Below are 27,771 nucleotides of genomic sequence, written 5' to 3' on the forward strand. Positions count from 1 at the left end.
AGCCAGCAGAGCCTCCATTGAAAGACACGCAACAAAATCACTTTAATGTCCTTGCTCAGGAGACGCCCTAAGACACTGGCAGGCGGGCTCGATGGGCAGTAAGTGTTCAGAGTGACCCCTGCAGCCCCATCTCCACTCAGCAGTGTCCACACGCCCAGGCTAGCAGGAAGGCCAGCCGGGGAGGCTAGCCTTGAAGCGGGACGGCCCCTCTTCTGGAGGCATCCTGGTTGCTGGGTGACAGCTGGTCTTCCTGAAGGCAACTGGGAGCCGGGGTCTCTGGGCTCTGGCCATGGTGCGTGCGGGGCTCTAGAACTCGGTCATCTTCTTGTGGGTGTCCGCCTTCCTTTGCTCCCGCTGCAGGCCTGCCTCCTGGGCCCGGAGCTGCCCCAGCTGCCGCTGGGCTCCCGCCAGCCTCTCCTGCAGCTGGGCTGCCACCACACTGTGCCTGGAGAGGAGTCCACTAGTCAGCGAGGGCCTCCGGGCCACTGCCACCAAGCCCCCAGGCTCTTTAATCATACAGACCCTCCCCCAGGTCAGGACGAGTTCCTGCACATGAACTGTGGGCTGGGCCCCGAGCCCAGCTCCACACGTACCGGCCTGTGTTTCGGGCGAGGGCCTCCTGGATGCCCCGTATGTCCCGCTGGGTCTGCTCGATCTTCTCCTCGGTCTGGAAGAGCCGCAGGCTCAGGGCCCGCTTGGTGCTCGCAGTGCCTCGGTATGTTTCTGTGCCACTCTTCCTCCCTGGGGGGGCTGCCCCGGCCTCCAGGCCCACAGGATCCTGGCCTTGCAGCTTCTCGTTCAGAAAGTCAAACACGCTACGTGGGGGTGGGCGGCCTCCAGGCCTGCCCCCTCTCCCCCGGCACTTTGGGGGCCTGCTGGTGCCAGCCTTGCTGCCTTGGGCCTTCTTCTGCAGGATCTCCGCGCACTGGTCCAGTGACTTGCCTCGAGGCAGCACCACAGCGTGGATGGGCTCCACCCGGCCCTCGGAGTGTCGACCCAGACCTAGGGGCACACGGGGTTGGCACTACTGCTACTGGACCCCTGGGCTATGCTGTGGCAGCTGCCTCCCCCACCCCACCCCCCGGTGCAGCACATACTCACCCTTGCCAAACTCGTAGCCCATCTTGGCGAGGAGTCTGGAGCCAATGCCCCGGGTGTGCACCTCCCAGCCGGCGAAGGCAGAGCTGCAGGTCCCGTGGTCGGCAGCACCAGGTTCCACCACTGCAGGAAACAGAAGGCAGTGGCTTGGCCTAGGTGGACACGGAGCACTCTGGGCTCTGGCCAACATTAGCCCAAGAGCTCAGCTCTGAGCCAGGGCCTCGATCCCTAGTACCACAGGCTCTCCGCCAGTTGCCCAGGCCCGTGGTGGCGTGTGACAATAGGCAGAGCTTGTGGCAGAGTCTGGCACAGCCTGCTCTAGCCCTGCTGGTCGCATGGCTGCCTCTCCCCACAGAGCCCCTCCTTGACCCACCTTCCCAGGCGGGGAGGTGCCCCCTCCCGTCAAGGAGAGCAGTCCCCAACTTCACCTGCTCGGCTCAGTCCTTCCCTTCATCACCACGGACAAGCGGCTTCAGAAACCACCAACTCATGTAGCAGATCCCAGGGGGATGCCTCCCGTCTTCATCCTAACCAAGCTTTGGCGGGGCGGGACACTGCCGGCCAGAGCCCCTTCCTGGAACTCTCCTGCCCCCGGCTGTCTGGACACAGCCCCACCTCCATCCGCAGGGCACCCAGGCCCCAAGCAGGAGCCACTGCAAGGAGCTGCTCCTTCCTGCATGCCACGTCCCACCGCTCCCTTCCTGTGCATCAACGGCCTTGGCAGCTCCTGCATCAGCAGCCCCCTCCCCCTCTTCTGGTGGCCACGGCCTCAGGTTTGCATCACGTGGACTGTAATCGTTGCATATGTGCTCTTTTGAGACAAGGGCCGGGTCTTTGCGTCTGTGGGTCTCCAGACCTGCCCCAGACCCTTCCTGTACTCTTTATCTCCCCAACCTCCTGTGGGGGCTTCCACGCCTCCTCAGGCACAACTAGTGCCCCTCTGCAGGGTGTCCACATACTGAGCGCAGCCCACCTCACTGTAGTCATGCTCTCCCACCATCTGGTGAGATGGCTGGGATACCCTAGCAGCCAGGGGCCTCTCAGGGTGACCACTACAAATGTTGCCCCTTGCCCTACCTTCCTTGCTTCTGACCCTGAGCTGCTGCCATACCTCTGGCATAACTGGGGTCATCGGGGTCACTGCTGTCTGAGTCAGAGGACCCTGCAGGCTCCATGCGCAGTGGGGGCAGGATGCAGTCCCCCTCCACCACAGCCTCCTTCAGCAGCAGTGAGTCAAACTTGACTGTGTAGTAGCCGCTGTCCACATCTGGAGGTCGGGGACAAAGACAAGCCAGGTAAGCGGCCTCAACAGGTGGTAGGAGCCACACTGGAAGTTGGGAGCAACGTGGGGCCAAGGCAAGGGTGTTCTTCTCCTCTTGGGCACAGAGCAGGGTCCCAATGCCCAACCAAAGGAGGGGTCATATGAGAATAACACGTGACATGCATGGAGAGGGCTTTCCAGGAAGGACCCCGTCAGGGAGGCCCACAGGCAGCCTCACCAGTGATCCGTGCTGGGTACCAGAGGCCATCCTGTTGCTTGGCCAGACACGCAGAGCCAGCCTTCAGGGAGCTCAGGTCTGGGTCCTGGAAGGGGCGCAGCTCATCCACAGAGACCACCTGCCCATGGGAGAACCTGCAGAGGGCCACAGGGGGCAGGGCTCAGACATGGCCCACCAGGGGCAAGTGAACCCAGGAGAACCAAGTCCACCTGCCTGGGCATGGCACTGAAGGGAGGGAGAGATAGGGAGACAGACAAACACATGCATACACACACACACACACGCATATAAACACACCCATGCACACATGCCCACGCACATACATGTGCACACGTATATACACACACACCCATGCATGCACACACGCACACATATATACATGTACACACACACATCCATACACACACTTGTGTGCTTGATCTCTCGCACTCTCTCTCTCACGCTCTTGAGATGGATCCGGCTACTTGGAAGACAAGATGCTTCGTGTCACTCCCCAGCTTTCTGGGCTAGAGAAACCACAAGTGGCTAGCAGATGGCCTTGTGACTAAAGGTCCCCATCACCTCTCCATCAGACATGAACAGATAATGAAGGCAGGTGTGTGTGCGCATAGGACTGAGTCCCCGCAAACCAACTAGGAGAACCCAGTTCTCACAGTGGTGCCTTAACTCTTAGATATCAGTGTACCAGTGAAATTAAAACCAAAACTGAGAGAGTGGAGTGGGGTGGGGAGAAGGGAGGAGGAGGAAGTGTGGGGACCAAGGCCTGTCACCTTCAACTTTGCCAAATAAAGACATGAAGAAACTAACCACACACTGACTTCCACTGTGCCACCACTCCAAAGAGGAAGCTGTTCAGACCTGACAAGAGCAATCGAGGGCTGGCCTTCACTCCATAACACGGAGCCAACACTGGCCATGGCTGTCTTTCTAGGCAGGAATCGGTGGTGAAGGAGACGGAGAGGAAACGGGAGCTTCCGTCCCTCCCATGGTGGACCAAGATGGCCTCAGACGCCTCCTCGGCAGGATTCCGGGCAGCTCCTTCTCACACTGAGTGTCCTCAGCCACCCAGGGCACTGCCAATGACCGAGTGGCACCAGCAGCTGCAAGCCTGGGCCCCAAATGTGCACTGCCGTGGAGACTCTGGTTGAAAACCCCTGTTCAGGGGCCAGCCCTGTGGCGTAGCGGTTAAGTGCGTTCGCTCCGCTGCTGGCGGCCCGGGTTCGGATCCCGGGCGTGCACCAACGCACCGCTTGTCAGGCCACGCTGTGGCAGCGTCCCACATAAAGTGGAGGAAAATGGGCACGGATGTTAGCTTAGGGCCAGTCTTCCTCGGCAGAAAGAGGAGGATTGGCATGGATGTTAGCTCAGGGCTGATCTTCCTCACTAAAAAAAAAAAAAGAAAGAAAAAGCCCTGTTCAACTGAGGAGCAAAACCATGTGTTCAAAAGGGGAGCCTAGGGCCGGCCACGTGGCTTAGTGGTTAAGTGTGCGCGCTCCGCTACTGGTGGCCCGGGTTCAGATCCCGGGCGTGCACCGACGCACTGCTTCTCCGGCCATGCTGAGGCCACGTCCCACATACAGCTAGAAGGACGTGCAACTATGACGTACAACTATCTACTGGGGCTTTGGGGGAAAAAAAAAAGGAGGAGGATTGGCAATAGATGTTAGCTCAGAGCCGGTCTTCCTCAGCAAACAGAGGAGGATTAGCATGGATGTTAGCTCAGGGCTGATCTTCCTCACAAAAAAAAAAAAAAAAAAAAAGGGGGAGCCCAGAGGCCAGCCCGTGGCGTAGCAGTTAAGTTCGCGTGCTCCACTTCAGCGGCCTGGGGTTTGCAGGTTTGGATCCCGGGTGTGGACCTACGCACCGCTTGTCAACCATGCTGTGGCAGCGTCCTACATATAAAGTAGAGGAAGACGGGCACAGATGTCAGCCCAGGGCCAGTCTTCCTCAGCAAAAGGAGCATTGGCATGGATGTCAGCTCAGGGCTAACTGTCTCACCAAAAAAAAAAAAAAAAAAATGGGGAGCCTAAATCCAGGGGTGAATTTGACCAAATACTCCCTTTGGCATACACAAACGTATGCACACACACGTACATACATCCACAGACACCAAAAATTAAACCCTTCTGCAGGAATCTTTGGTGATATTAGAAGCCTTAAAATTTGGTATATTACTTCTAACCCACCAAGTGCTTTTAAGAAATGATTCTAAAAAATAATAATGAAAGTATGCAAAGATTTACCACAAGGATGTTAACCAAATTTGAAAGCACTGGAAATAACCTAAATTTCCAACCATGGGGAGTAGTTAATGGTATATCCATAAAATGAATTTAAAACTAAGAGAATGGGCAAATTGATCAATGCAATGAAAAGAGCACCCAGGAAGAGCCCCATGCAGACAGAAACTTCACACAGGACAGAGGAAGCATTACAAACAAGTCAGGAAGAGAGGGATTATGGATTTCATAAGCAAAAAATTAAAAATTGGTTTCCCATATAAAAAATCCCTCAATAACCTACCTCACAACATTCACGGAGATACATTCCAGAATAAGTAAAAACTTGAACCTGAAAACAAGCACTTAAAACTATAAGGAAGGGTCTGAGTTCCAGCCACGGCCAAGTACAGGGGTCATCAAATCCTCTCCACAGAAAAACATGGCTAAAACTGAGCAAAATTACCAAAATTCACAGCTTTGGAGCTGTGGAAATTGACTAAAGCAGACAACCCACTGAGAAATGATTTTCTTGAATAGCTGCCCAGTTTGGGGACAGAACGGGAGGAGGGTCTGCAGCCTTTGCACTGGAGGCTGCTCGCTGCCCACCCTGGTCAGCAGACAAGAGCGTCACCTGCTCGGAAAACAGTGCAGAGGTGGACGTGGGGCAGGGGCCTTGGAGCTAAAAGTGAGAACCTGACCGAAATGAATGGAGAAAACTGACAGTTCTGATGGCGGGGCTGTGAGCGGGCATTGGGCCAGCCAGGTATTTAATAGGGAGACCCTGAAAACAAAATTCTCATAGTTTAGGTCCAGAAAACATACTAAAATAAACCAAAACACTCAGGAAAGCAATTCAGAATCCAGAGTTGCGACACTATGTCATCTGAAATGTCCAGTTTTCAATAAAAATTTATGAGTAATGCAAACAAACAGGAAAAAAAGCAGTTGACAGAATCTGACTGAGTGGGCCCAGATGCTGAATCTAGCCAAGACCTCAAAGCAGATACTATAAGTATGTTCAAAGAATTAAATGAGTATAAAGACAATGATTCAAGAAATAGAGGATCTTAAAAGAGAAGTGAAAATTATATAAAAGGAATCAAATGGAAATTAGAGAATTGAAAAGCCAATGACCGAAGTGAGAAATTCACCAGATGGGACACTTATGGCTTCCAGTCTGGCAAGTAAGAAGCTGGGAAGTCACCCCTCTGTCCTAACAAAAAGTGAAAAGGTGAACACACTGAAAAATCAACAACTCTCCTTAGATCCCTCAGAGAAGTGAGGTCACAGGGCAAAGTGCAGCCCCAAGTTTGGAGACCAAGGCAAACACAGAGTTGCAAGTGACTGCAGCAGGACCCAGCGCCAGAAAGGGACCCCGCCATGACTGATGGCCAGAGGCTCTGCGTGGGCAAGTCTGAGGTGCAGCCTGGGGGGGCCGGCCACAGGGCCCGCACTGCTGTGAGTTCTGCTCCAGGAGCTACACCAGGCTCTCACCGTGCAAACCGGAGAAAAATCCCCTCGTGCTCTGGCAGAGGAAGGGGAAAAGGAACCATTCTGAAACACGCCATCCATTCTGTTCTCCTTCACAAGGCCTGCTCTCAGGGGAAAGCAGCTAGCCAGAGCCTAACCTGATGGGGTTTTATCGGAGCCTAATTGAACTGTGGGTTAGGGAACACCCAAACCCAGCCCACACTAGCCATCGTGCCCTACCTGAGTGGGGTGTGTGTGTGTGTGTGTGTGTGTGATGACCGAGAGGCACACAGGAAATTCACAGTCTAGAGGCACAGGTTCACTACAGACTGAGATCTAAGCACAGGACTATCAACGCCCACCCCCAACCACATCACTAAAGGCCTATTTACAGCAGTTCCTTTACCCAGTGTGTCACACTCAGCTATCAAGAAAAAAATTCCAAGACATACTAAAAGGCAAAAAAGACAGTATACCAAAATATGCATAATAGAGTCCCAGAAGAAGAGGGAGAGAAAGGAGCAGAAAGAATATTTGCAGAATTGAAGAATAATGGCTGAAAACTTTTCAAATTTGATGAAAGATATGAATCTACAAGTCAAAGAAGTTCAATGAACTCCAAGGAGTATAAACAGAGATCCACAATGAGGTACATTATGATCACTGCTGAAACGCAAAGACAGGGAGAGAACCTGGAAAGCAGCACAAGAGAAGCAACTCTTCACGTACAAGGATGCTCGGTAAGGATGCCGGTTTCCCACCAGAAACTGTGGAGGCCGGAAGGCAGCGGGGCAGCACATTCAGAGTCCTGAAAGAAAAACACTGTCAACCAAGAATTCTATACCTGGCAAAACCGTCCTTCAAAAATGAAGGAGAGGGGCCGGCCTGGTGGCCTAGTGGGTAAGTGCACGCGTTCCACTTCGGCGGCCCGGTGTGCATGGGTTTGGATCCCAGGTATGGACCTGCACACTGCTCATCAAGCCATGTTGTGGTGGCGTCTCATGTACAAAGTAGAGAAAGATGGGCATGGATGTTAGCCCAGGGACAATCTTCCTCACCAAAAAGAGGAGGATTGGCAACAGATGTTAGCTCAGAGCCAGTCTTCCTCACAAAAAAAGGAGGAGAAATGGACATTCCGATGTCCATAAAAGCTGAGGGAGTTCGTTGCTAATAGACCTGCCCTTAAGAAATACTAAAAGGAGTCCTTCAGACTGAAATGAAAGGACACTAGGCAGTAACTCAAACCATATGAACACTGGTGGAAGTAACTACGGAGGTAAACAAAAAAGCCAGTATTATTATTTTTTTGGTTTGTAATTCACCTTTTTTTCCCTATATGATTAAAAGACAAATTCATAAAGTAATAATCACAAATCTATACTTCTGGGCACACAATGTATAAAGATGTAATTTATAACAGTAACAACACAAAGTGGGGCAGGCCATATAGGAGCAGAGTTTTTCATACTGCTGAAGCTCAATTGGTATTAATTCAAACTAGATTGTTCTAAGTTTAAGATGTTAATCATAATCTACAGGGTAACCATTAAGAAAATAACGTAAAGGGGCCAGCCCCGTGGCCTAGTGGTTAAGTTCGGCATGCCCCACTTTGGCAGCCCCAGTTTGTGGGTTCGGATTCTGGGCACAGATCTACACCACTCATCAGCCATGCTATGGTGGCAACCCACATATAAAATAGAGGAAGACTAGCACAGATGTCAGCTCAGGGCTAATCTTCCTCAGGAAAAAAAAAAAGAGAGAGAAAATAATGTAAAAATAGGCAGAAAAGAAAAATAGAAGGGAATTAAAATGACACACTAGAAAAAACAAACACTAAGGAAGGCAGTAATGGAGCAGTGGAGAAAGAAAAAAGACATAAGGCACACAGAAAACAAATAATAAAATGGCAGAGGTAAGTCCTTCCTTATCGGCAATTACTTTAAATGTAAATGGATTAAACTCTAATTAAAAGACAGAAATTGGAAGAATAGATAAAAAAGTTATCCAACTCTATGCCATCAATAAGAGACTCATTTTGGATCCAAAGACAACAACACCTTGAAAGTGAAAGAAAAGATATTCCACGCAAATAGTGATCTAAAGAGAGCTGGGAGGGCCAGCCCGGTGGCATACTGGTTAAGTTCACATGCTCCGCTTCGGCAGCCTGAGGTTTGCCGGTTTGGATCCTGGGCGTGGACCTATGCACCGCTTGTCAAGCCATGCTGTGGCAGGCGTCCCACATATAAAGTAGAGGCAGATGGATACAGATGTTAGCCCAGGGCCAATCTTCCTCAGCAAAAAGAGGAGGATTGGCAACAGATGTTAGCTCAGAACTAATCTTCCTCACACACACACACACAAAAAGAGAGAGCTGGGACGGCTATGCTAATATTAGACAAAATAGACTTAACTCAAGACAATGAAAGATATTACATATTGATAAAGAGTCAATCCATCAGTAAGATATAACAATTATAAACTTATACACACCTAACAACAGAGTCCCAAAAATATATAAAACAAAATTGAGAGAATTAAAGGATGAAATAAACATTTCTCCAATAATAGCTGCAGACTTCAACACCCCACTTTCAACAATGGATAGAAAACCCAGACAAAAGACCCTAAGGGAAGAGAGGACGTGAACAACACTGTGAACCAACTAGACCTGCAGACATCCATAGAGCAGTTCACCAACAACAGCAGAATAAGCATCCCTTTCCAGGGCACATGGAATATTCTCCAGGATAGACCATATGCTGGGCCACAAAACAAGTCTCAGTAAATTGTGAAACAATGAAGTCATACAAGGTACCCTTGCCAATTTCTATGGAATGACATTAGAAATCAGTGACGAGGAAATCTGGAAAATTCACAAATATGTGGAAATTAAGCAACAGGCTCTTAACTAATAGGTCAATGAAAAAATCAGAAAGGAGATTAGAAAATATTTTGAGATGAATGAAAATGAAAATACAACGTACCAAAAAACTCATGGGATACAGTGAAGCAGTGCTCATTGGGATTTACAGCTGTTAACGCTTACATTAAAGAGGGCAGCCCCGCGGCCCAGTGGTTACGTTTGGCATGCTCCGCTTCAGCAGCCCATGTTCGATTCCTGGGCATGGACCTACACCACTCATCAGAGGCCACAGTGTGGTGACGACCCACATACAAAATAGAGGAAGACTGGTATAGATGTCAGCTCAGGGCAAATCTTCCTCAGCAAAAAAAAAAAAAGGAAGAAAGATCTCAAGTCAATAACCTTACTGTATACCTTGAAGAATTAGAAAAAGACCAAACTAAACCCAAAGCTAGCATAAGGAAGGAAATAATAAAGGGTAGAGTGGAAATAAACAAAATAGAAAAGAGAAAAACAACAGAGAATCAACAACCAAAAAAAAGAAAACAAAAGTGGAAAACCTTTAGCTAGACAGACAAAGGAAAAAAAAGAGAACACTCAAATGACTAAAATCAGGAAAGAAAGTGGGGACATCACCACCACTGCCCTTACAGAAATAAACAGAGTGATCAGAGAACAGTATGAACAATTACATACCAACAAATTAGATAACCTAGACAAAAAGGACAAATTCCTAAAAACACACAAACTGCCAGAACTGACTCAAGGAAAAACAGAAAATCTGAATAGACCTATAACAAATAAAGAAATTGAGTCATTAATCAAAAAACTTGCAGGGCCGGCCCCGTGGCGTAGCGGTTAAGTGCGCGTGCTCGGCTGCTGGCAGCCCGGGTTCGGATCCTGGGCGCGCACCGATGCACCGCTTGTCAGGCCATGCTGTGGTGGCGTCCCATATAAAGTGGAGGAAGATCGGCATGGATGTTAGCTCAAGGCCAGTCTTCCTGGGCAAAAAGAGGAGGATCGGCATGGCTGTTAGCTCAGGGCTGATCTTCCTCACCAAAAAAACAAAACAAAACAAAACTTGCAACAACAACAAAAAATTTCAGGAGCAGATGGCTTCACTGGTGAATTCTATCAAACATTTAAAGAAGAATTAATACCAGTCTTTCTCAAACTCTTTCCCCCAAATAGAGAACACTTCCTAACTCATTTGATGAGGCCAGTATTACCCTGAAACCAAGCCAGACAAAGACCTCACAAGAAAAGGAAACAACAGACCAACAGCCCTTACCGGGACAGGACAGATACAAATATCCTCGACAAAAAACTAGCAAACTGAAGGGCTGGCCTGGTGGTATAGTGGTTAAATTCGCGCACTCTGCTTCGGCAGCCCCAGGTTCGTGGGTTTGGATCCCGGGCGTGGACCTATGCACCGCTCGTCAAGCCACGCTGTGGTGGCGTCCTATATACAAAGTAGAGGAAGACTGGCACGGATGTCAGCTCAGGGAGCACCTTCCTCACCAAAAAAACACACAAAACCTAGCAAACCAAATCCAGCAGTATATTAAAAGGATTACACACCAAGACTAGGTGGGATTTATCCCAGGAATGCAAAGGTGGTTCAACGTATGAAAAATCATTCAATGTAACACAGCACATTAATAGAATGAAGGAAAAAAACACATGATCACCTCGACTGATACAGAAAAGAAACTTGAAAAAATCCAACACACTTTCATGATAAAAACACTCAACAAATTAGGAATAGAAGAGAACAACCTCAACTTGATAAAGGGCATCTATGAAAACCCACAGCCACCCTCACACTCGATGGTGGAAGACTGAGGGCTCTCCCTCTGAGACCAGGAACAGGGCAAGGATGTCTGCTCTCTCCTCTTTTATTCAACATTGTACTGGAAGTTCTAGCCAGGGCAATTAAGCAAGAAAAAGAAGTAAGAGCCATCCAAATTGGAAAGGAAGAAGTAAAATTATCTCCATTTGCCAATGACATGATCGTATATATAGAAAATCCTAAATAATCCACAAAAAATTCTATTAGAGCTAACAAACGAGTTCAGCAATGTTCCAGGATACAACATCAATATACAAAAATGAGTTGTGTTTTAATGCACTAGCAATGAACAATTTAAAAATGCATGGGGCTGGCCCTGTGGCCTAGTGCTTAAGTTCGGTGTGCTCCACTTCTGCGGCCCGGGTTTGGCTCCCGAGCACAGACGTACACCACTAGTCAGAGGCCATGCTGTGGCGGTGACCCACATACAAAATAGAGGAAGACTGGTACAGATGGTAGCTCAGGACAAATTTTCCTCAAGCAACAAGAAGAGGATTGGCAACAGATGTTAGCTCAGGGACAATCTTGCTCAACAACAACAACAAAAAAGAGCAATTAATAATTTCATTTATAATAGCATCAAAATGAATAAAATACTTAGAAATAAATTTAACCAAGGCTTGTGAACTACAAAACACTGTTGAAAGAAATTAAAGAAGACCTAAATCAATGGAAAGACACCCCACATTCATGGATCAGAAGACTTAATATTGTTAGGATGGCAATACTCCTCAAATTGATCTACAGATTCAATGCAATCCCTATCAAAATCCCAATTTTATGCAGAAAAGGACAAGTAGATTTTAAAATTCATATGGAATTGCAAAGGATCTTGACTATCCAAAAGAATCTCGAAAGGAAAAGCAACTGTTGGAGTACTACCACATCCTGATTTCAAAGCTGCAGTGATCCAAACAGTGTGGTACCGGCATAAGAAAAGACAGAAAGACCAATGAGACAGAAGGAGAGCTCAGAAATAGACCCGCACACATATAATCAATTGATGCTCGACAAGGGTGTCACGACCATTCCACGGGGAGAGGACATTCTTTTCAACAAATGGTGCTGGGAAAACTGGACCACCACACGCAGAAGAACGGCTGGACCATTACCTTACACTGTAAGAGTACGTGATTTATGATTTATAAGGAAAATAAAATGAGATTACTATTAAACTTTTCAACAGTATTTTATCTGAAGAAAATGGAGCAACATATTTAAAATATTCAAGGAAAGTAATGTGAGCCAAGAACTTTATATCCAACAAAATTGATGTTCAGCTATAAAAGACAAACAGAAACTTGCCAACACGGCAGATCCCTGGGAACATCACAGGCACCGTGGAGATACTGCCGGTGCAGGTCCAGACCACAGCAACAAAGTGAATATTGCAATAAAGCCAGGCACACAGAGTTTCTGGTTTCCTAGTGCACCTAGTGCATAGAAAAGTTATGTTTGCTACATTGTAGTCTATTAAGTGTGCCATAGCATTATGTCTAAAAATACAGTGTACATACCTCAATTAAAAAATACTTTATTGCTAAAAAATGCTAACCATCATCTGAGCCTTCAGCACTCATAATCTTTTTTTTTTTTTAATAATTTTATTTATTTATTTATTTTCCCCCAAAGCCCCAGTAGATAGTTGTATGTCATAGCTGCACATCCTTCTAGTTGCTGTATGTGGGACGCGGCCTCAGCATGGCCGGAGAAGCGGTGCGTCGGTGCGCGCCCGGGATCTGAACCCGGGCCGCCAGCAGCGGAGCACGCACACTTAACTGCTAAGCCACGGGGCCGGCCCGAGTCATATCTTTTTGCTGGTGGAAGGTCTTTCCTCGATGGTGAAGGCTGCTGACTGATCAGAGTGCTGGTTGCTGAAGGCTGGGGTGGCTTCATTGGGGTGACAATTTCTTAAAATAAGACAATGATGAAGTCTGCCACATCAACTGACTCTTCCTTTCACAAACGATTTCTCTGTAGCATGGGATGCTGTTTGACAGCATTTTACCACAGTAGAACTTTCAAAATTGGAGTCAATCCTCTCAAACGCTGCCACTGCTCTATCAACTAAGCCTATGTAGTATTCCAAATCCTTTGTTGTCATTTCAACAATCTTCACAGCATCTTCACCAGCAGATTCCATCTCAGGAAACCACTGTCTTTGCTCATCCATAAGCAGCAACTCCTCGTCTGTTAAAGTTTGATCACGAGATTGCAGAAATTCAGTCACATCTTCAGCTCCCACTTCTAATTCTAGTTTCCCTGGTATTTCCACCACATCTGCAGTTACTTCCTCCAGTGAAGTCTTGACCCCTCAAAGTCATACATGAGGGTTGGAATCAGCTTCTTCCAAACTCCTGTTAATGTTGATATTTTGACCTCTTCCCATGAATCACCAATGTTCTTAATGGCATCTAGAATGGTGAATCCTTTTCAGAAGGTTTTCAATTTACTTTGCCCAGATCTATCAGAGGAATCACTGTCTAGGTAATCCACAGCCTTATGAAATATATTTTTTCAATAAAAAGACTTGAAAGTCAAAATTACTCCTTGATCCTTGGGCTGCAGAATGGCTGTTGTGTTACCTGGCATGAAAACAACGTTAATCCCATTGTACATCTCCATCAGAGCTCTTTGGTGACCAAGTGCATTGTCAATGAGCAGTAATATTCTGAAAGGAATCTTTTTTTCTGAGCAGTAGGTCTCAACAGGGGGCTTAAAATATTCAGTAAACCATGTTGTAAACAGACGTGCTGTCATCCAGGCTTTGTTGTTCCATCTATGGAGCACAGGCAGAGTAGATTTAGCATAATTCTTAAGGGCCCTAGGATTTTCAGAATAGTGAATGAGCACTGGCTTCAACTTAAAGTCACCAGCTGCATTAGCCCCTAAGAAGCGAGTCAGCCTGTCCTTTGAAGCTTTGAAGCCAGGCATTGACTTCTCCTCTCTAGCTATGAAAGTCCTAGATGGCATCTTCTTCCGATATAAGGCTGTTTTGTCTACATTGTAAGTCTGTTACTTAGTGAAGCCACCTTCCTTAGTTATCTCAGCTAGATCTGAATAACTTGCTGCAGTGTCTATATCCGCACTTGCTTCACCTCGCACTTTTAAGTTATGGAGACAGCTTCTTTCCTTAAACCTCATGAACCAGCCTCTGCTGGCTTCAAACCTTTCTTCTGCAGCTTCCTCACCTCTCTCAGCCTTCATAGAACTGAAGAGAGTTAGGACCTTGCTCTGGAATAGGCTTTGGTTTAAGGAAAAGTTGTGACTGGTTTGATCTTCTTTCCAGACCACTAAAACTTTCTCCACATCAGCAATAAGGCTGTTTCGCTTTCTCATCATTCGTGTGTTCACTGGAGTAACACTTTTAATTTCCTTCAAGGACTTTTGCTTCGCATTCAAAACTTGACTCCCTGTTTGGTGCAAGAGGCCCAGCTTTCGGCCTGTCTTGGCTTTCAACATGCCTTCCTCACTAAGCTTAATCATTTCTAGCTTTTGACTTAAAGTGAGAGACGTGCGACTCTTCTTTGCACTTCAACACTTAGAGGCCATTGTAGGGTTATTAATTGGCCTAATTTCAATACTGTTGTGTCTCAGGGAACAGGGAGGCCCAAGGAGAGGGAGAGAGACAGGGGAACAGCCAGTCGGTGAAGCAGTCACAACACACACAACATTTATTAAGTTCACCGTCTTATATGGGCAGTTCGTGGTGCCCCAAAATGACCACAATAGTAACATCAGAGATCACTGATCACAAATCACCCTAACAAATAATAATGAAAAAGTTTGAAATACCGTGAGAATTACCAAACTGAAAGGCAAAGACACTAAGTGAGCAAACGCATTGGAAAATGGTGCTGACAGACTTGCTTGAGGCAGGGTTGCCAGAAACCTTCAATTTGCAAAAAACGCAGTATCTGTGGAGTGCAATAAAATGAGGCATGCCTGTCTCCCGTGAGCCCTTCCTGAGGGATCTTTTAGAACAAGAAAAATACCACCATACGGACTGATTGTGAGCATGAAACATATAGGTCCTTCTAGAACTGAGGCTGAGAGCAAGAGTGAGATGATGGTACATAACGGCCATATGATCTGACAGCGAAGCTCTAGTACAATCATAAGAATGGCAGGGAGAATGGGGGTGTAGACATTTTTAACAGTTTTCAATCATTGTAACTGAAGAATGAGTGTTGCTATTCTGAGAGTGTCGTGTGTGTGTAAGATGGGATAAAATAGATAAATCACTAGGGGGCATTTGGAATCCATCATCCTCTGTGTTCTTGAGCACCAGAATCCTGGGTGGAGAAGGAAATCCTGGGCAGAGATGTGATCCAGAAAAGACTTCAACACTGCAGTCCTCAGTTTAAATTGGAAATATCCAGATGAATTCACAAAGCATTTTGTCTTTAAAAACATAGGTATATGGTATGTGTATATATACACTCACATGTACATACGTGTGTGTCCACTTATACGTCCCAGCTCCGTCCACTGGAAACCTTGGACAATGACCAACCCAGCGACAGAGAGCATCCCAGTGCCCGCATTGTGGGTCTTGAGATACCATCTCCCGTTAAAAGAAACCAGGGCTTCTTGGAGACGGGCTGACTCCAGCTCTGGGGCAGAAAAGGCATGGACAAGTGTAGAACATCCTGACTCCCCAGTAATGACTACCGGGCCATGTCAAAAGGACGCAGGAGCCCACGTGAAGAGGGTCCCACTTGCCGAGGTGGGATGTTTGAGCCTCGATAAGGATCAGAATCTCAGTGGGTTGAAATTCCTCAAATATGTGTGAATCCATGAGTCCCTAAGGATATTAAATATTTTTTTAAAAGGTAATTCATCACGTTCTCAGGATGAAAGAACGAATTTATTATCTTGGAAACTAAGTAAACAAAACAGAAAAATCCAGCACACATCTCGCCTTTTCAACGTGAACTGTACCACTGGGCAGCCAAGTCGTAGAAAAGGGAAAGCGTCTCTTCATAACATTCCAGCTAATAAATGAAATGAACTGATAAAATGGAAAGATCTCTATCCTGCAATCCCCACTGATTCAGTGGATCTAGGCATGGAGCGTTAAGGGCTGCCAGCACCGCAAAAGAAACGCTCAACTCAGGTGTCTCCTGATGAAAGAAGAGCACCGGGAGCCTTGCCAAAGGGAGAACCCGAGTTCTGGGATCAAGTTCCTGGATCCAGCTGCCAGCCTGCAGCGGACGGAGCAACGTGCTGGACTGCACCAGCGGTGTTCCATGCTCGGTCAGACAGTCTGGCCTTCAACAGAGAAGCTGTGAGGCCAGGAAAGGCAGGCAGAAGGGCGTGCACTGCCAGATCCTGACACAGCAGGCTTACACAGCGAGCAAGGTTAAACCCAGTAGGGCCAGCCCTGTGGCTTGGTGGTTAAGTGCGCGCGCTGCGATGCTGGTGGCCCGGGTTCGGATCCCGGGTGCGCATCCAGGCACCACTTCTCCGTTCATCCTGAGGCCGAGTCCCACGTACAGCAACTAGAAGGATGTACAGCTACGACATACAACTTTCCACTGGGGCTTTGGGGGGAAAAAAAATAAAATAAATAAAATCTTTAAAAGGTTAAACCCAGTGTTCACACCACAGCCACACTTGAGCGACAAGCCATAAAAACACAAGGAGGTGTTATCATAAAAGTCAGGGTGGTGGTGATTTTTGGAGGAGGCAGAAGGCTGTGTTTGGGTTGAGGCCCAGGGAGGGGCTTCTGGGGTGGTTAGCATATTTGTAGTTTTGATCTGAATGTTGATTACTAGAGTGTTCCAATAACGCCCCATGCTATGTATTTACTTCCTGTATCCGATTTTATTTTACAATAACAACGTAAGAACTAAAAATCTACTGTGTGCTTAACTGTATGTTAGGTATTGCTCTATACTCTTGACACACATTAACGCACTCCATTCTCCCAACAACTGTGAAAGATGATTCTCATCTCTGTTTTACAGGTAAGGAGACTGAAATATAGAGATTAAGTTACAACAAATGTATGAAAAGATACTCAATCTCGCCAGTAATCAAGGAAATACAAATTCAGTCAAGACACCATTTTCCCAGCTTTCAATGGGCACAAATCTGCAAGTCGGATAATGTCACTGCAGGTGACTGTGGAGAAGACTAGGGACAAGGAAACATACATCACATGAAAACAGAAAATTTGCACACACTCTCCACGCTGGTTACACACTAGGGAAATTCTCGTCAGTTACAAAAGAAGACAGTATTAGGATGTTCACAGCACACTGTAACAAATAAAAATTGGAAAACATCAGAAAGGGACAGAGTGAGTAAAATGTGGTATATTCACATGAAAGAAGATAACACAGCAGTGAAAATGAATGAAACAGTTCTATAAACATCAACCCGGCAGTCTCTCACAAACACGCTTAGCAGAAACAGCAAGGTGCAGGACGAACTGCCGTACGACACCACTTAGACAACAAAGCACAGACATGTACCACTTACAGACACACGTATGCCTGTAAAGAACTAACACACGCTAGAGAGATACACACCCAAGTGTGACAATGACAGCCTCCCGGGACAGAGAGGGGACTGCAGCAGAGAGTGGTCAAAGAGTGCTTCAACATTGTCTATTTTATTGTATTTTTAAAAATCTAAATCAAATGCAAGTAAATAACTTAGCAGTGCTGAGTGATGCGAGGTGGGTGTGTGTAGGATGTGTCGGTGGGGCCTAAAGCTGACAGCGCAAATCACGGCGAGTGGGGATGTCTCAGAGCCAGACTGCTGGGGCCCCAGCTCCGCCCCTCGGAACCATGCACCCTGAGTGGTGGCAGGCCACCTCGTGGGGACACTAGACACAGTCCATACTGTGACACTCGAGGAAAGTGCCTGTCCCAGAGGAAGCAGCACGTGGACATGCCAGCTCTCACCACCACAGGGGACATCACATGTGGACGTGCCCCCCAGAGGGACTAGGGAAAAAAGGATAGAAACATTACGTCTCTTACTTAACGTGTGTACTGGGGACAGGCTGTGTCTCCTCTGAAAGCTCTCCGAGTCCCCTCATGATCTACGTGCTAACCTGTATGTGTGCTGTTCTTTAATAAAACTTACAAAGAAAGAAGGAAGGAAGGAAGACGTACCAGATAAGACTTGGGACCCTGCAAAAGTCTATAAGGAAATAACACGACCAAAGAACTAGAGACAGTTACCCTGGACTATTGGCTAAAAAAGAGAATTATCTACTAGAAATTTCAGTCAATATTCCTTCTCAAGACAAAGCACGAAGGAGCAAAATCAAAGTCGCGCCCTGAGAAAAAGAAGACACCGTCACAGGGGCCGTGGAAACGTCCGCAGGGACGGGGCACTGCGGTTCCCTCTGTCGGGCGCAACGGCGACACGGAGATGACCTTTTTATGATGTCCTTGTCAGTTAGATTAGGGGTGCATTCTTAACTATTTATAGGTGAAAAAACCAGCAACTTCCAGAATTCGCTTTAAAATAGTCCAAGAAAAAAAAACCAAGGCAGGAGGACAGACGGGAGGAGACGGCCGGCGAGGACGGCGCGGGCGGCCGCGCTCCCTAACCTCGCGCGGGCGAGTTTCCACGACGGACGGACACTGCAGAGGTCTCACCGCGAAGAAGGTGCCTCCTTCCCGACTGACCCGAGGGAACCCAGGGAGACACAGACCACAGACCAGGACACGCCGCGAGCCCGCCCGCCCGCCGGCCCGCGCTCACCTGCAGCTCTCCTGGAAGCGGCACTTGCCCTCCAGGAAGAACGGGCAGGGCTTCAGGGCGCGGTGCGTGGGGTAGAGATAGAGCACGCGCACGCCCGCGCCGCCGCCGGCCGCCGCCTCCGCGCCCACCACCATGGCGTGGTGGTACTCCAGGGTGCCCCAGGGGCTGCGGTAGGGCGCGCTCACCTTCCGCCCGCTCAGCCCGCCGGCCTCCTCCGGCCCGGCCTCTCTCTCGGGGACAGGCTCCGATTCTGCCCCCGGGGCTCCCGGCGCCTCCACGGCCTCGGCCACCGCCGTCTGGAAGGCCAGGTACTCGGCCTCGTCCCGGGCCGCGTGCTCGCCGTCCAGCGCGGCCAGCAGCTTGCTCTTCCTGACGGACACCAGGCTGGCCTCCGTGAGCGCGATCAGCTCCTTGAGGTCCTGCTGCAGCTGGCGCAGGTCGGCCAGCTCGGAGGCGTCCAGGCCGGCGCGCAGGGCCCGCTCCACCTGCCGCAGCTGCGCGCCGTGGGCCTGCAGGGCGGCCTGCAGGCTGTCCTCGTCCATCCCGGGGGCGCCCGGTCCTCGGGGGGCGGCTCGGTCGTCGGGTGAGGCGGCCCGGGACCTCGGGGGATGGCTTGGTCCTCGGGGGATGGCTTGGCCCTCGGGGGTCGGCCCGGATCCTGGGGGTCGGCCCGGATCCTCCGGAGGCTGCGCTGCGGGGAGAGAAGCCGGTGAGCCGGCGGAGCTTGAGCCGACGGGCGCGGGGCCCCCAGGCCACCCTCAGGGCCGCCCGCGGTCCCGCCGCAGGGACGAGAAGACAGGCGGGGAACGGCTCTCGGCTCCAAGCGGAAGAGCCACAGCCGGAGCCCGGCCGCGGCCCCACGCCGCGTCTCCCCGCCCGGGGCGCCGCCGCCGGGCTCCCTCGGTCCTTCGCGCCCCCGCCAGGCCATAGAGAGCCCGCCGCCTCACCGGCTAGAGCGGCCCGGCGTCCCGCTTCCGCCCTCGCCGCCGACGCGCACTTCCTGTCGAGCGCGGCCGCCACCGGAAGTGCCTGCGCGGGGGCCGCCGGGACAGCAGGCCCGTGTCCCGTCGGGCGCCGCGCGGGGTCGGCGGTCCGCGGGCTCAGGCGCGGTGGCCGGCGGGCGTAGGTAGACGGGCAGGTTCTTCGCCTCCCGGGTGGGTCCGAGGTCGCGGCGAGGACCGGCGGCCGATCCGGAGCAGCTCTCGGCGGCCGGCCCGCGGGCCCCGAAGGCCGGTGTCCGGTCGGGGCGTCGGGAGGCGGGGCCCCGGGCGGGGCGGCTTGTCCCCATCTGCCCGCCCCGGGCCGCCCCCTACACGCACCCGGCTCCCGGAGGCGGGCGTCCGGGGTTCCCGCTGTTTCCCGGGCTCCGGCCGGGCGGGCAGGGGTGGCTCGTCCTTGCGGGCCGGAGTGGGAGCGCCCGGGGGGCTCGGGAGGGCGTGGGGCCTTGACCGGCCTGGGGCTCGGGGAGCGGAGGGAGGCCCGGCGATGACTGGGGAGGAGGAGCGCCCTGGGGCGAGGACACCAGCCGGCGGTCCGGAGGGATGGAGAGAGTTACGGGGAAGAGGGCAGAGTGGGGAGACCGAAGAGGGACGGGCGGCGGGAGGAGTCGGGAGTGCTTCGGACCAGATTTGGGCTGTCAGCGGGCAGGGCAGGCAGGCGCCGGTCGGAGCGTCGTGACTGGTCTCTCGCGGTGCCCAGGGCAGGATGTACACGCTGCTGTCGGGCCTGTACAAGTACATGTTTCAGAAGGACGAGTACTGCATCCTGATCTTGGGTCTGGACAATGCCGGGAAGACGGTGCGTGCTTGCGCTCCCTCTCCGTTTGGTTTGTGCCTTTACTAGTATGCCCACCACCTGGACAGAATCCAAACCCCATTTAAGGCTGCGGGACGGTCACCACAAGCTGCTTTAAAAGCAAAACGTTGTTGTGTTTTGCTTTGTTTTAAAGGAATGGGTTAAAGGAAAGACATTAGCAAAACAGACTTGAAAACTTCTCTAGTCCTTATCTAATGCCTCTTTCCTGCTCCGCAGACCTTTCTGGAGCAGTCAAAAACCCGGTTCAACAAGAACTACAAGGGGATGAGTCTATCCAAAATCACCACCACCGTGGGTTTAAACAGTAAGAGGATCCCTTAGGGCTGTGGGTTTGGGGGGCAGACCCCTCAGGATGCTGTGACGTCCTCAGGCCAGTAGGCAGGCGGCAGAGCCTTGTGTGTGAGGCCTCTGCTCCAGCTCCGTCGGCTGGTCCTCGAGGAGCACCAGAGTGGCCTCTGCCCCCGGAGAGCTGGGAGATGGTGTGTCAGGGACCAAGGCCACAGCCTTGCCTGTTTTCTTCTCCCAGTTGGCACTGTGGATGTGGGAAAGGCTCGCCTCCTGTTCTGGGACTTAGGGGGGCAGGAAGAGCTGCAGTCTCTGTGGGACAAGGTAAGATAGATGCCGCGTACCGCCTGCCCCTTGTGCCATTTCTGCCCAGGTGGCACCCCTGGGCTTTTTCCTCTCCTCAGAAAGCCTCAGGCTCACCTTCCTTCCCTCCTGTCAGCAGCCCCCATCACCCACTTTGTTCCTGAGCACCCCCCCAGTCCTATCCCAGTTCCTGCACTTCTCCCCCAACAGTGAGGACACACTTGGTTCATTTTGGCTTAGAGATTGTCGTTGCTACTCACCCCAGGACGAGACAAAAGATGGCCAAGAAACAGATGTAGAGAAGGCACCACACCTGCAGTACTCGGCCCCACCAGCAGGGCCTGCGTCTCCCCCGCTGGGTCCTTCTCCTTCAATCCTAGCTTAGGACCTGTACTCCGTGGTGGTCTCTTCCCCATCCGGGAGGATGTCCTCAGAGACCCACAGCAACTGCATCCTCTTTTGACATAAGTTTCGGGCATTTCTGAGACCCCAGTGTGGTGCTCCTCCCCCCAAACCTCAAGACTGGAGTCTGTCTCCAGCTCAGCCTGTGCCCAACACGGGTCTAGCGGTGAATGGGACAGACCTAGCTCCTTCCCTAGGCAGCCCTGTCCCAATGGATTGGCATGGTGGGTTTGGTGCAGACGTGCCCGCCCCAGTACTTGCTGGTTGCCTATGTGTTTAGAACTGAGTGCCTTGGTCCTCATTTCTGGTTTGACCCTAGCAGTAGGTACCCAGTCACCTTTTCCAAAGCATTTTCTCTTGCTCTGATTTCTAGCCAAGAGAGCAGCTTCCATTCTGTTGCCAAAAGGTGACTGACAGGCTCCCTGTGGCCATTTAAGTTGGACTGAGGAAGAGCCAAGCCTACTGTCCGAACCCCAGACCCGTGTGGGGAGTGAAACAGATTCCACCATTGTGTCACAGGCAAGGGTCTCAAGAGCACGTGCTGAGACGGAGGTTGGGGTGCAGGGTTCGTGTTGGTGACCAGCACCTGGGAAGGGAGCCAAGAGGACATGGGACTAGGCAGGGGGAGGGGTCAGCTCGGGTGCTGGGGCCAGAGGGACTGTGGCTGGCCCAGTGGGGAGCCCTGGAGGAAAACTGCTCACAGCTGCCCACTGTCAGGCCAAGCTGGCTGGGACTCCATACTGCCTGGTGGGTCACCATGGTGGGCTGCCCTGGGCAGCTGTGATCTGGTAAGGAGGCTCTCTGTGGATCAAAGTGGGTCCTGCAGGAGCCAAGTAGAGACACGTCACTGGGTACACTGCCTGCCACTGGGCAGCAAGGCTGCAGCAGGTGGCAGGTTCTTGTGTTGGCCACCACCCACTGTGCTACGCTTGCATCCGTGCCCTTGCCTTGGGGAGCAGTTCCTCCAAGATTGGGGCCTCCTCCTGCGGGGAAGCTGGAAGAGGGAGGAGAGGGACAAGCCACACCACAGGCCAGCTTTGCAGCTGGTTGTGGCCCCCTGCACTGCTACTTCTGCCTGTGCCATGGTTTCATCATGAGGGGCTGAGCCCTGACTGCTGAGGTCGCCTTCTCTGGTGGTCCCCTGGGTTCCTCATGTGCTCTCTGGCTTGCTGTGGAGTGGGCGCCCCACCTCCTGCTGATGGGGTCAGTTACCCCCTGCCAGAGAGGGGTCTCCGCTGGGCCCTGGACACGGGTTGTCCAGTGTGCCCAGGAGGCAGCCAGGGGTTGTGACTCAGCAGGTCTCCTGCCATGCACCTGGTGAGCCGGTACTGCCGTGCTGACCACACCCCCAGCCCTGTAGAGCCCAGAGCTGGGAAGGAGCAGTGGAGTCCCCTGTGGGTCACTGGGGGGATGGGAAGTGGAGTTCTTACTCGCCTCCCCGTTCCCCGATGCTGCGTCCTGGGCCCTGGCCCCCGGCCCCCATGTGGTCCAGCACCGCAGCACTGTATTGGGCCAGTTGAGTCATTTTGTCCCCGGCAGATGTCTGGTGGACCTTCACTCCCCGTGTCCACTGCTCCATGTCTGCCCTAGACCTTCATCTAGGCTGTGTGCTGCTGCCTATGGGTCTGTGCGCATGCTAGCCTTGGGCCGCGTCTGCCCACACAAGCGGGACCAGGGGGACCACTGGCGCTCTGCCGCGGGAAGGACTTCTGTTCTTTTCCTCTAGGCCACACCCAAGAGACCTTTGGTGTGGGCCCACCCAGAAGCCAAGCTTGAGCCCTTCCCTCTTTCTGCTGGTTGTGTGGGATCCCCCCCCACGTGGCCACACGTGATGCAGCCATGAGGGTCTGGAGCGTGGCGAGTGCTGTGGGGCCAGAGCAGCCTGCTGTGCCCCTGGGCTTGTTCACACTGAGCCCCAGGTGTGCTCTCCTGTCGCTGCCACCACTGCTGGATCATCACCTGACATCCACTGGGTATGGCGGCAGCTCCAGCATCCGTCTGCCAGGGCCCAGCTGCATGCCAGAAGTCCTCTGCCACTCCCTGGGGCCCCAGGGGCTGCCTGGTGATTGTCTCACTGGGCTTGCTGCCACGGAGACCTCCACTGTGGGGCCTGCCAGCTCCCTGTGTCAGCCCCAAGACGGCCAGCCCACTGTCCTCACCTTGCCTAGCATGTAGGCTGGAGAAGTTTTTGTGTGTGGGACTGATGGCCTGCAGGACCCAGGAGGGCTGCGTTGGGTTCCTCTTTTGTAGCAAATGCATATACAAGAGCTTGTCTTGTGCTGGGGTCGGGGTACCCTGCTCACTATACCCTAAGAATTGTCCAGAGCTGCCAGGCCTGGGCCTCCCCGGGTGTCTCCCACCCCCTGGAACACATGCATCACCAGGGCCTTCAGCTCGCTGACCGCTGGCTCGTCCTGCCCAGCTAGTGGAATGGCCTTGCTGTAGGAGTCAGTGTGGATGTTCCAGGTCCCTGGGGTCTTGTGACAGGCAGGAGAGCTGGGGCAGAGTGGCGAAGGTGCTCCTGAACGCGGGTGCTTCCGGTGGTCTGATTAGGATAGAGGGTGGACTCGCCAGACCTGTGGCTGCATCCCTCATGCCCCGCGCCCAGTGGGTCCGTCCCTCATATGTCCCCACTTTGTGTATCTATCTTTTCTGAGGGGTGCTATGTTCCATTTTGTCCCCCAGCTGTCCCCAGGCTCTGGTGGTTAACTGTTGTGGGGGATCCTGTGACACTTGCTGTCAGCAAGCCCAGGGCTGACTGCCCTCCTGGCACCAGTCTGGCCTGCAGAGCTCTGAGCTTAGTGATGCTGGTTTGGTCTTTGGCCCTGCCGTTCTGTGTAGGGGCCAGAGCTGCTGCTGGTGTGGAGCTGGCCTCAGCCCTCAGTGGTCTTTCCAAGGCTTGTCAGTGACACACTTGCCAGGCTTGCTGTCTGTGCCAGCACAAGTCCCCATCAGTGCATTCTCTCCAACTCCAGGTCTGCAGAGGGATGGGCTTGGTCTGGGCTCCTCCAGCCCCCAAGCCCCATCTTTCCTTTCTGGCCACCAGCAGGCGGTGGTCATGGGTGGTTCTCAGGAGCAGACGCTGAAGTGGGGTTGGTGTGCGGCAGCGGGAAGTGGGGGGGAGGTGGTCACTCCCCACCCGAGGTCAGCAAGCCCTTCCTGACAGGGTGTGGGGGCGCATCTCCACTCCACCCACCTTCCCACCCCCAGAAGGGTCTTCTAGTCAGGAGTGCCCCTGAGGCGGCTGAGTGCCCATGGCTCAGCACCCCCTCTCTGCCCTCCCCAGTACTATGCAGAGTGCCATGGCGTCATCTATGTCATTGACTCCACCGACGAGGAGAGGCTCTCGGAGTCCAAGCGAGCATTTGGTGGGTGTGGCCCAGCCAGGGCTGGAGGGGGCTGGGAGAAATGGTCAGGTCCAGTCTGCACATCTCGTGTGTCCAGAGCTGGCCTTGCGGGGAGGCTGGGCCCACACTAGGTCAGAAGGGCCCTGGCCCAGAGAAAGAGCGTCCATGCCTGTGGAGAGGTTAGCTGGGATGTGGGGACCCCTGGGCGGGGCCAGGTGGTGGGAGGTAGACAAAGGGTGCTCACCGCTGCCTCTTCGTCCTCCAGAGAAGATGGTCACAAGTGAGGCGCTGGACGGTGTCCCCATCCTGGTGTTGGCCAACAAGCAGGATGTCGAGGTGAGCCCCCTTGCCACAGTGGAGCCCCCCAGTGTGAGTGTGCCTGCAGTGCCAGGGGACAGGGGTGCCTGTTCCAGGGGAGGGCCACCACCTTCCTCGGACACCCAAGCCGTGCTGGCCTGGAGTGCACAGAGCCCCTCCCCCAGGCCTCTCCTGTGGTGCAGGCACCTTCTCTCCACTGGAGGGCAGCCATGCGTGTCCCTTTGCAGCTGGCAGCCTCTTGGTGGGGAGACCCAGATGATGGTCTGGGGAGAAACGACGGATCCCAGGGTGTGTGTGTGGGCCAGCGCAGCCCTTGACCTGTCTGCTTCCCTTGGGACCAGGGGCAGTGGCAGAGGGGGACAGACCGACTATCGGTCAGCTGCACCTGCCTGCCCAGGCACAGGGTGGCTTGGTGACTGTCCGCGTGGACTGTCTGCATGGCAGGGGCGCTACGCAGGGCAGTGGGCTGTTTCTAGGGCATGTGTCGTGGCCGCCAGCCGTCCTGAGGGCCAGGGTGTACCTTAGATCACGTCTGGTCTGTTCATCCCCCTCTTCCCTGCTGCCTGCTCCTGTGTCTGAGGCCGCTCGCCAGCCAGGACTCCTGGGCAGGGAAGCCCCCAAGGGCCACCACTGCTTCACACCCCGTCCTCAGCCCCCCACTGCAAGCTCACGTCCAGCCCTGGCCAACTGGAGGGACTGCTCTGGGGGCCAGGAAATGGCCTCGGGGTGGGGCACGGGACCCTGCTTTTCAAGACCTTGCCTCCTCTTCCCCCAGGCTTGCCTCTGCATCCCTGACATCAAGACTGCCTTCAGCGACTGCACCTCCAAGATCGGCAGGCGTGACTGCCTGACCCAGGCCTGCTCGGCCCTCACGGGGTGAGTGGGGCCCCCGCCCTGTGGGCCGGGGGCCACAGCTGACCCTGCCTCATGCCCGCTGTCTCCACAGCAAAGGGGTGCGCGAAGGCATTGAGTGGATGGTGAAGTGCGTCGTGCGGAACGTTCACCGGCCGCCGCGGCAGAGGGACATCACGTAGGCGCACTGGCGCCCGCTGGCGCACAGCTCATCCCCAGGTGCCAGAGGAGCGCTCCTGCTGGCATGGGGCCGCCGATCCTGGGGGTTGGGTTTGCTTTGCCTTTTGGTTTTTCCATTTGCTTGTTTTTTCTGTAAGACAAACTTTTCTCTGTGTCTGGAAAAGCGTCGGCATCCGGAGGCTCCTGCTGAAGGAAGTCGGGGCAGCAGGGCCGCCGGGCGCCCCACAGGTGCCACCGCAGAACCCTTGACTTCACCCCAGTGGGGCCTGTGGCCACATCAGACCTAGCCCCCTGCCCCTGAGGCTCCACTTGGGGCCCTGGGGGTGAGGCCTTGGTGTGGGCAGGCCGACTCTCCCTCTGGAGCCTGCCTGCCCATCCTGAGGCGCAGCCTCAGGCGACCTGGTTGGAAGTGGGGTTTTCCAGAGCTGTGGGGCCCTCAGGAGCTCCCAGAGCTCCGTGCAGGGCACCTGTGGGGCCACGGCTGCCCTCAGTCTCTGCCTCCTTTGATCTTGGGGGTGGGCTGGGGGCAGGTGTCACATTGAAGGAGACCTGGCCCACGTCCCTGAAGGCCAGCAGGGCTCTGGGCTCTGATGTAGCCTCAAGATGGAGCAGGGAAGATCTGCCTGGGAGGCCATGTGGGCCTCCCTCCCACCCGACCCAGCATCACCTCATTTGGTCCCCAGCAGGGAGGGAAAAGCCAGGAGGCTGTGTTTGGAGTGGGTGTCCCCTCTAAGTACGCCTGCCACCGACCCAGGACAACCACGGTTGCCAGCTCAGGTTGCACTGGTGGGGGTGGGCATGGGGGCATTGGGAAGGCGAGCTGGCTCCCCAAGGGCAGGTTGGTGTGCTGGGTCTGTGTTCCCAGTTCAGAGTAAGGGGTGGGGTCCTCTTCAGGTCTGGGGATGAGGGCTTAGAAATCTTTTTCTAGCCTGGCAGTGGGGAGCAGAGACCCTCCCTACAGGACTCCTGTGGGAGCAGGCAACACCCAGTGGGTTGGGCCGTGGGCCGGAGGCTGGCTTGCTGGCGCTAGTGTGTACAAAATAAAGGTGGTCTGAGTGATTCTTGTTCATTGTTCCTCCAGGCACTCAAGACTGGGTGTGGACGCCCAGCTGCCTGGGCAGCAACCATAGTGCGAGGGGCTCCCAGGCTGGAGCAGTGGTCTGTCCGGGCACTGCCTTTCTGCTTCTGTGGAAATGGCCTGGCCGTAGTCAGAAGTCTGGTGGCTTTGTGTTGGAGGGTCAGGTCCCTCCAGCCTGCCCTCCCTCACTGGTGGGGGCCCAGGAGGAGTTGCTGGGAAAGGGATGAGTCAGGGTTGGGGTGGGGACCCAGCTGCAGGTGAGGTGACTCATGGGGAGGTCCTGCTCCTCCCTTGGGGCCCCTTGTGGGGGTCAGGGAGGGGGCTCCGGAGCCTGTGGGGAAGGCTGGGAGTCTCCCAGGCAGCTCTAGAGCAGTATAACCCTCATCTGAGCCTGCCCCAGAAAGGAAAAGCCTTGTTTCCCAGAAAGCGTGTGGGGTGCACCAGCCTAGGAGGAAGTCT

General features: G+C 53.0%; 2 protein-coding genes across 6 annotated transcripts; one reads left to right on the forward strand and one right to left on the reverse strand.

Annotated features, from left to right (window-relative positions):
* Nucleotides 1–17: 17 nt before the first annotated feature.
* Nucleotides 18–19,767, reverse strand: ZGPAT (zinc finger CCCH-type and G-patch domain containing). Its single transcript, XM_004430183.3, has 7 exons — nucleotides 19,680–19,767; nucleotides 18,733–19,423; nucleotides 2,598–2,731; nucleotides 2,210–2,365; nucleotides 1,102–1,221; nucleotides 594–1,002; nucleotides 18–445 (listed from the first exon to the last, which is right to left on the reverse strand). Exons 2-7 carry the CDS (start codon nucleotides 19,272–19,274, stop codon nucleotides 307–309), a joined length of 1,500 nt encoding a protein of 499 aa, XP_004430240.1. The 5' UTR covers nucleotides 19,275–19,423; nucleotides 19,680–19,767; the 3' UTR covers nucleotides 18–306.
* An 8-nt stretch (nucleotides 19,768–19,775) lies between these two features.
* On the forward strand, nucleotides 19,776–27,293 carry ARFRP1 (ARF related protein 1). 5 transcript variants are annotated; one of them, XM_004430185.3, is made up of 8 exons: nucleotides 19,776–19,858; nucleotides 20,431–20,529; nucleotides 20,764–20,851; nucleotides 21,074–21,156; nucleotides 24,824–24,905; nucleotides 25,150–25,220; nucleotides 25,978–26,078; nucleotides 26,149–27,293. In XM_004430185.3, exons 2-8 carry the CDS (start codon nucleotides 20,437–20,439, stop codon nucleotides 26,234–26,236), a joined length of 606 nt encoding a protein of 201 aa, XP_004430242.1. In that variant the 5' UTR covers nucleotides 19,776–19,858; nucleotides 20,431–20,436; the 3' UTR covers nucleotides 26,237–27,293. The 5 variants fall into 5 exon arrangements, with proteins under 5 accessions (XP_004430242.1, XP_087301091.1, XP_087301092.1 ...); XM_087444965.1 differs by having other exon boundaries at nucleotides 19,790–19,886; nucleotides 20,436–20,529; XM_087444966.1 differs by having other exon boundaries at nucleotides 19,815–19,886.
* The last annotated feature ends 478 nt before the right edge of the window (nucleotides 27,294–27,771 follow it).

The sequence above is a fragment of the Ceratotherium simum genome, chromosome 21 (genome assembly GCF_057802395.1).
Source record: "Ceratotherium simum simum isolate JZ-2026a chromosome 21, ASM5780239v1, whole genome shotgun sequence".
Lineage (NCBI taxonomy): Eukaryota > Metazoa > Chordata > Mammalia > Perissodactyla > Rhinocerotidae > Ceratotherium > Ceratotherium simum.

Excerpts from the sequence above, each read along its gene's own strand:
- ZGPAT (XM_004430183.3), bottom strand. The coding sequence starts at position 19,274 with ATGGACGAGGACAGCCTGCAGGCCGCCCTGCAGGCCCACGGCGCGCAG. Across the intron at positions 2,732-18,732 it reads CGCTTCCAGGAGAGCTGCAG|GTTCTCCCATGGGCAGGTGG; the intron begins GTGAGCGCGGGC and ends GGCCCTCTGCAG. Across the intron at positions 1,222-2,209 it reads TGACCCCAGTTATGCCAGAG|TGGTGGAACCTGGTGCTGCC; the intron begins GTATGGCAGCAG and ends TGTTTCCTGCAG.
- ARFRP1 (XM_087444964.1), top strand. The coding sequence starts at position 20,274 with ATGGAGAGAGTTACGGGGAAGAGGGCAGAGTGGGGAGACCGAAGAGGG. Across the intron at positions 21,157-25,149 it reads TGCAGTCTCTGTGGGACAAG|AGAAGATGGTCACAAGTGAG; the intron begins GTAAGATAGATG and ends TTCGTCCTCCAG. Across the intron at positions 26,079-26,148 it reads GCCTGCTCGGCCCTCACGGG|CAAAGGGGTGCGCGAAGGCA; the intron begins GTGAGTGGGGCC and ends CTGTCTCCACAG.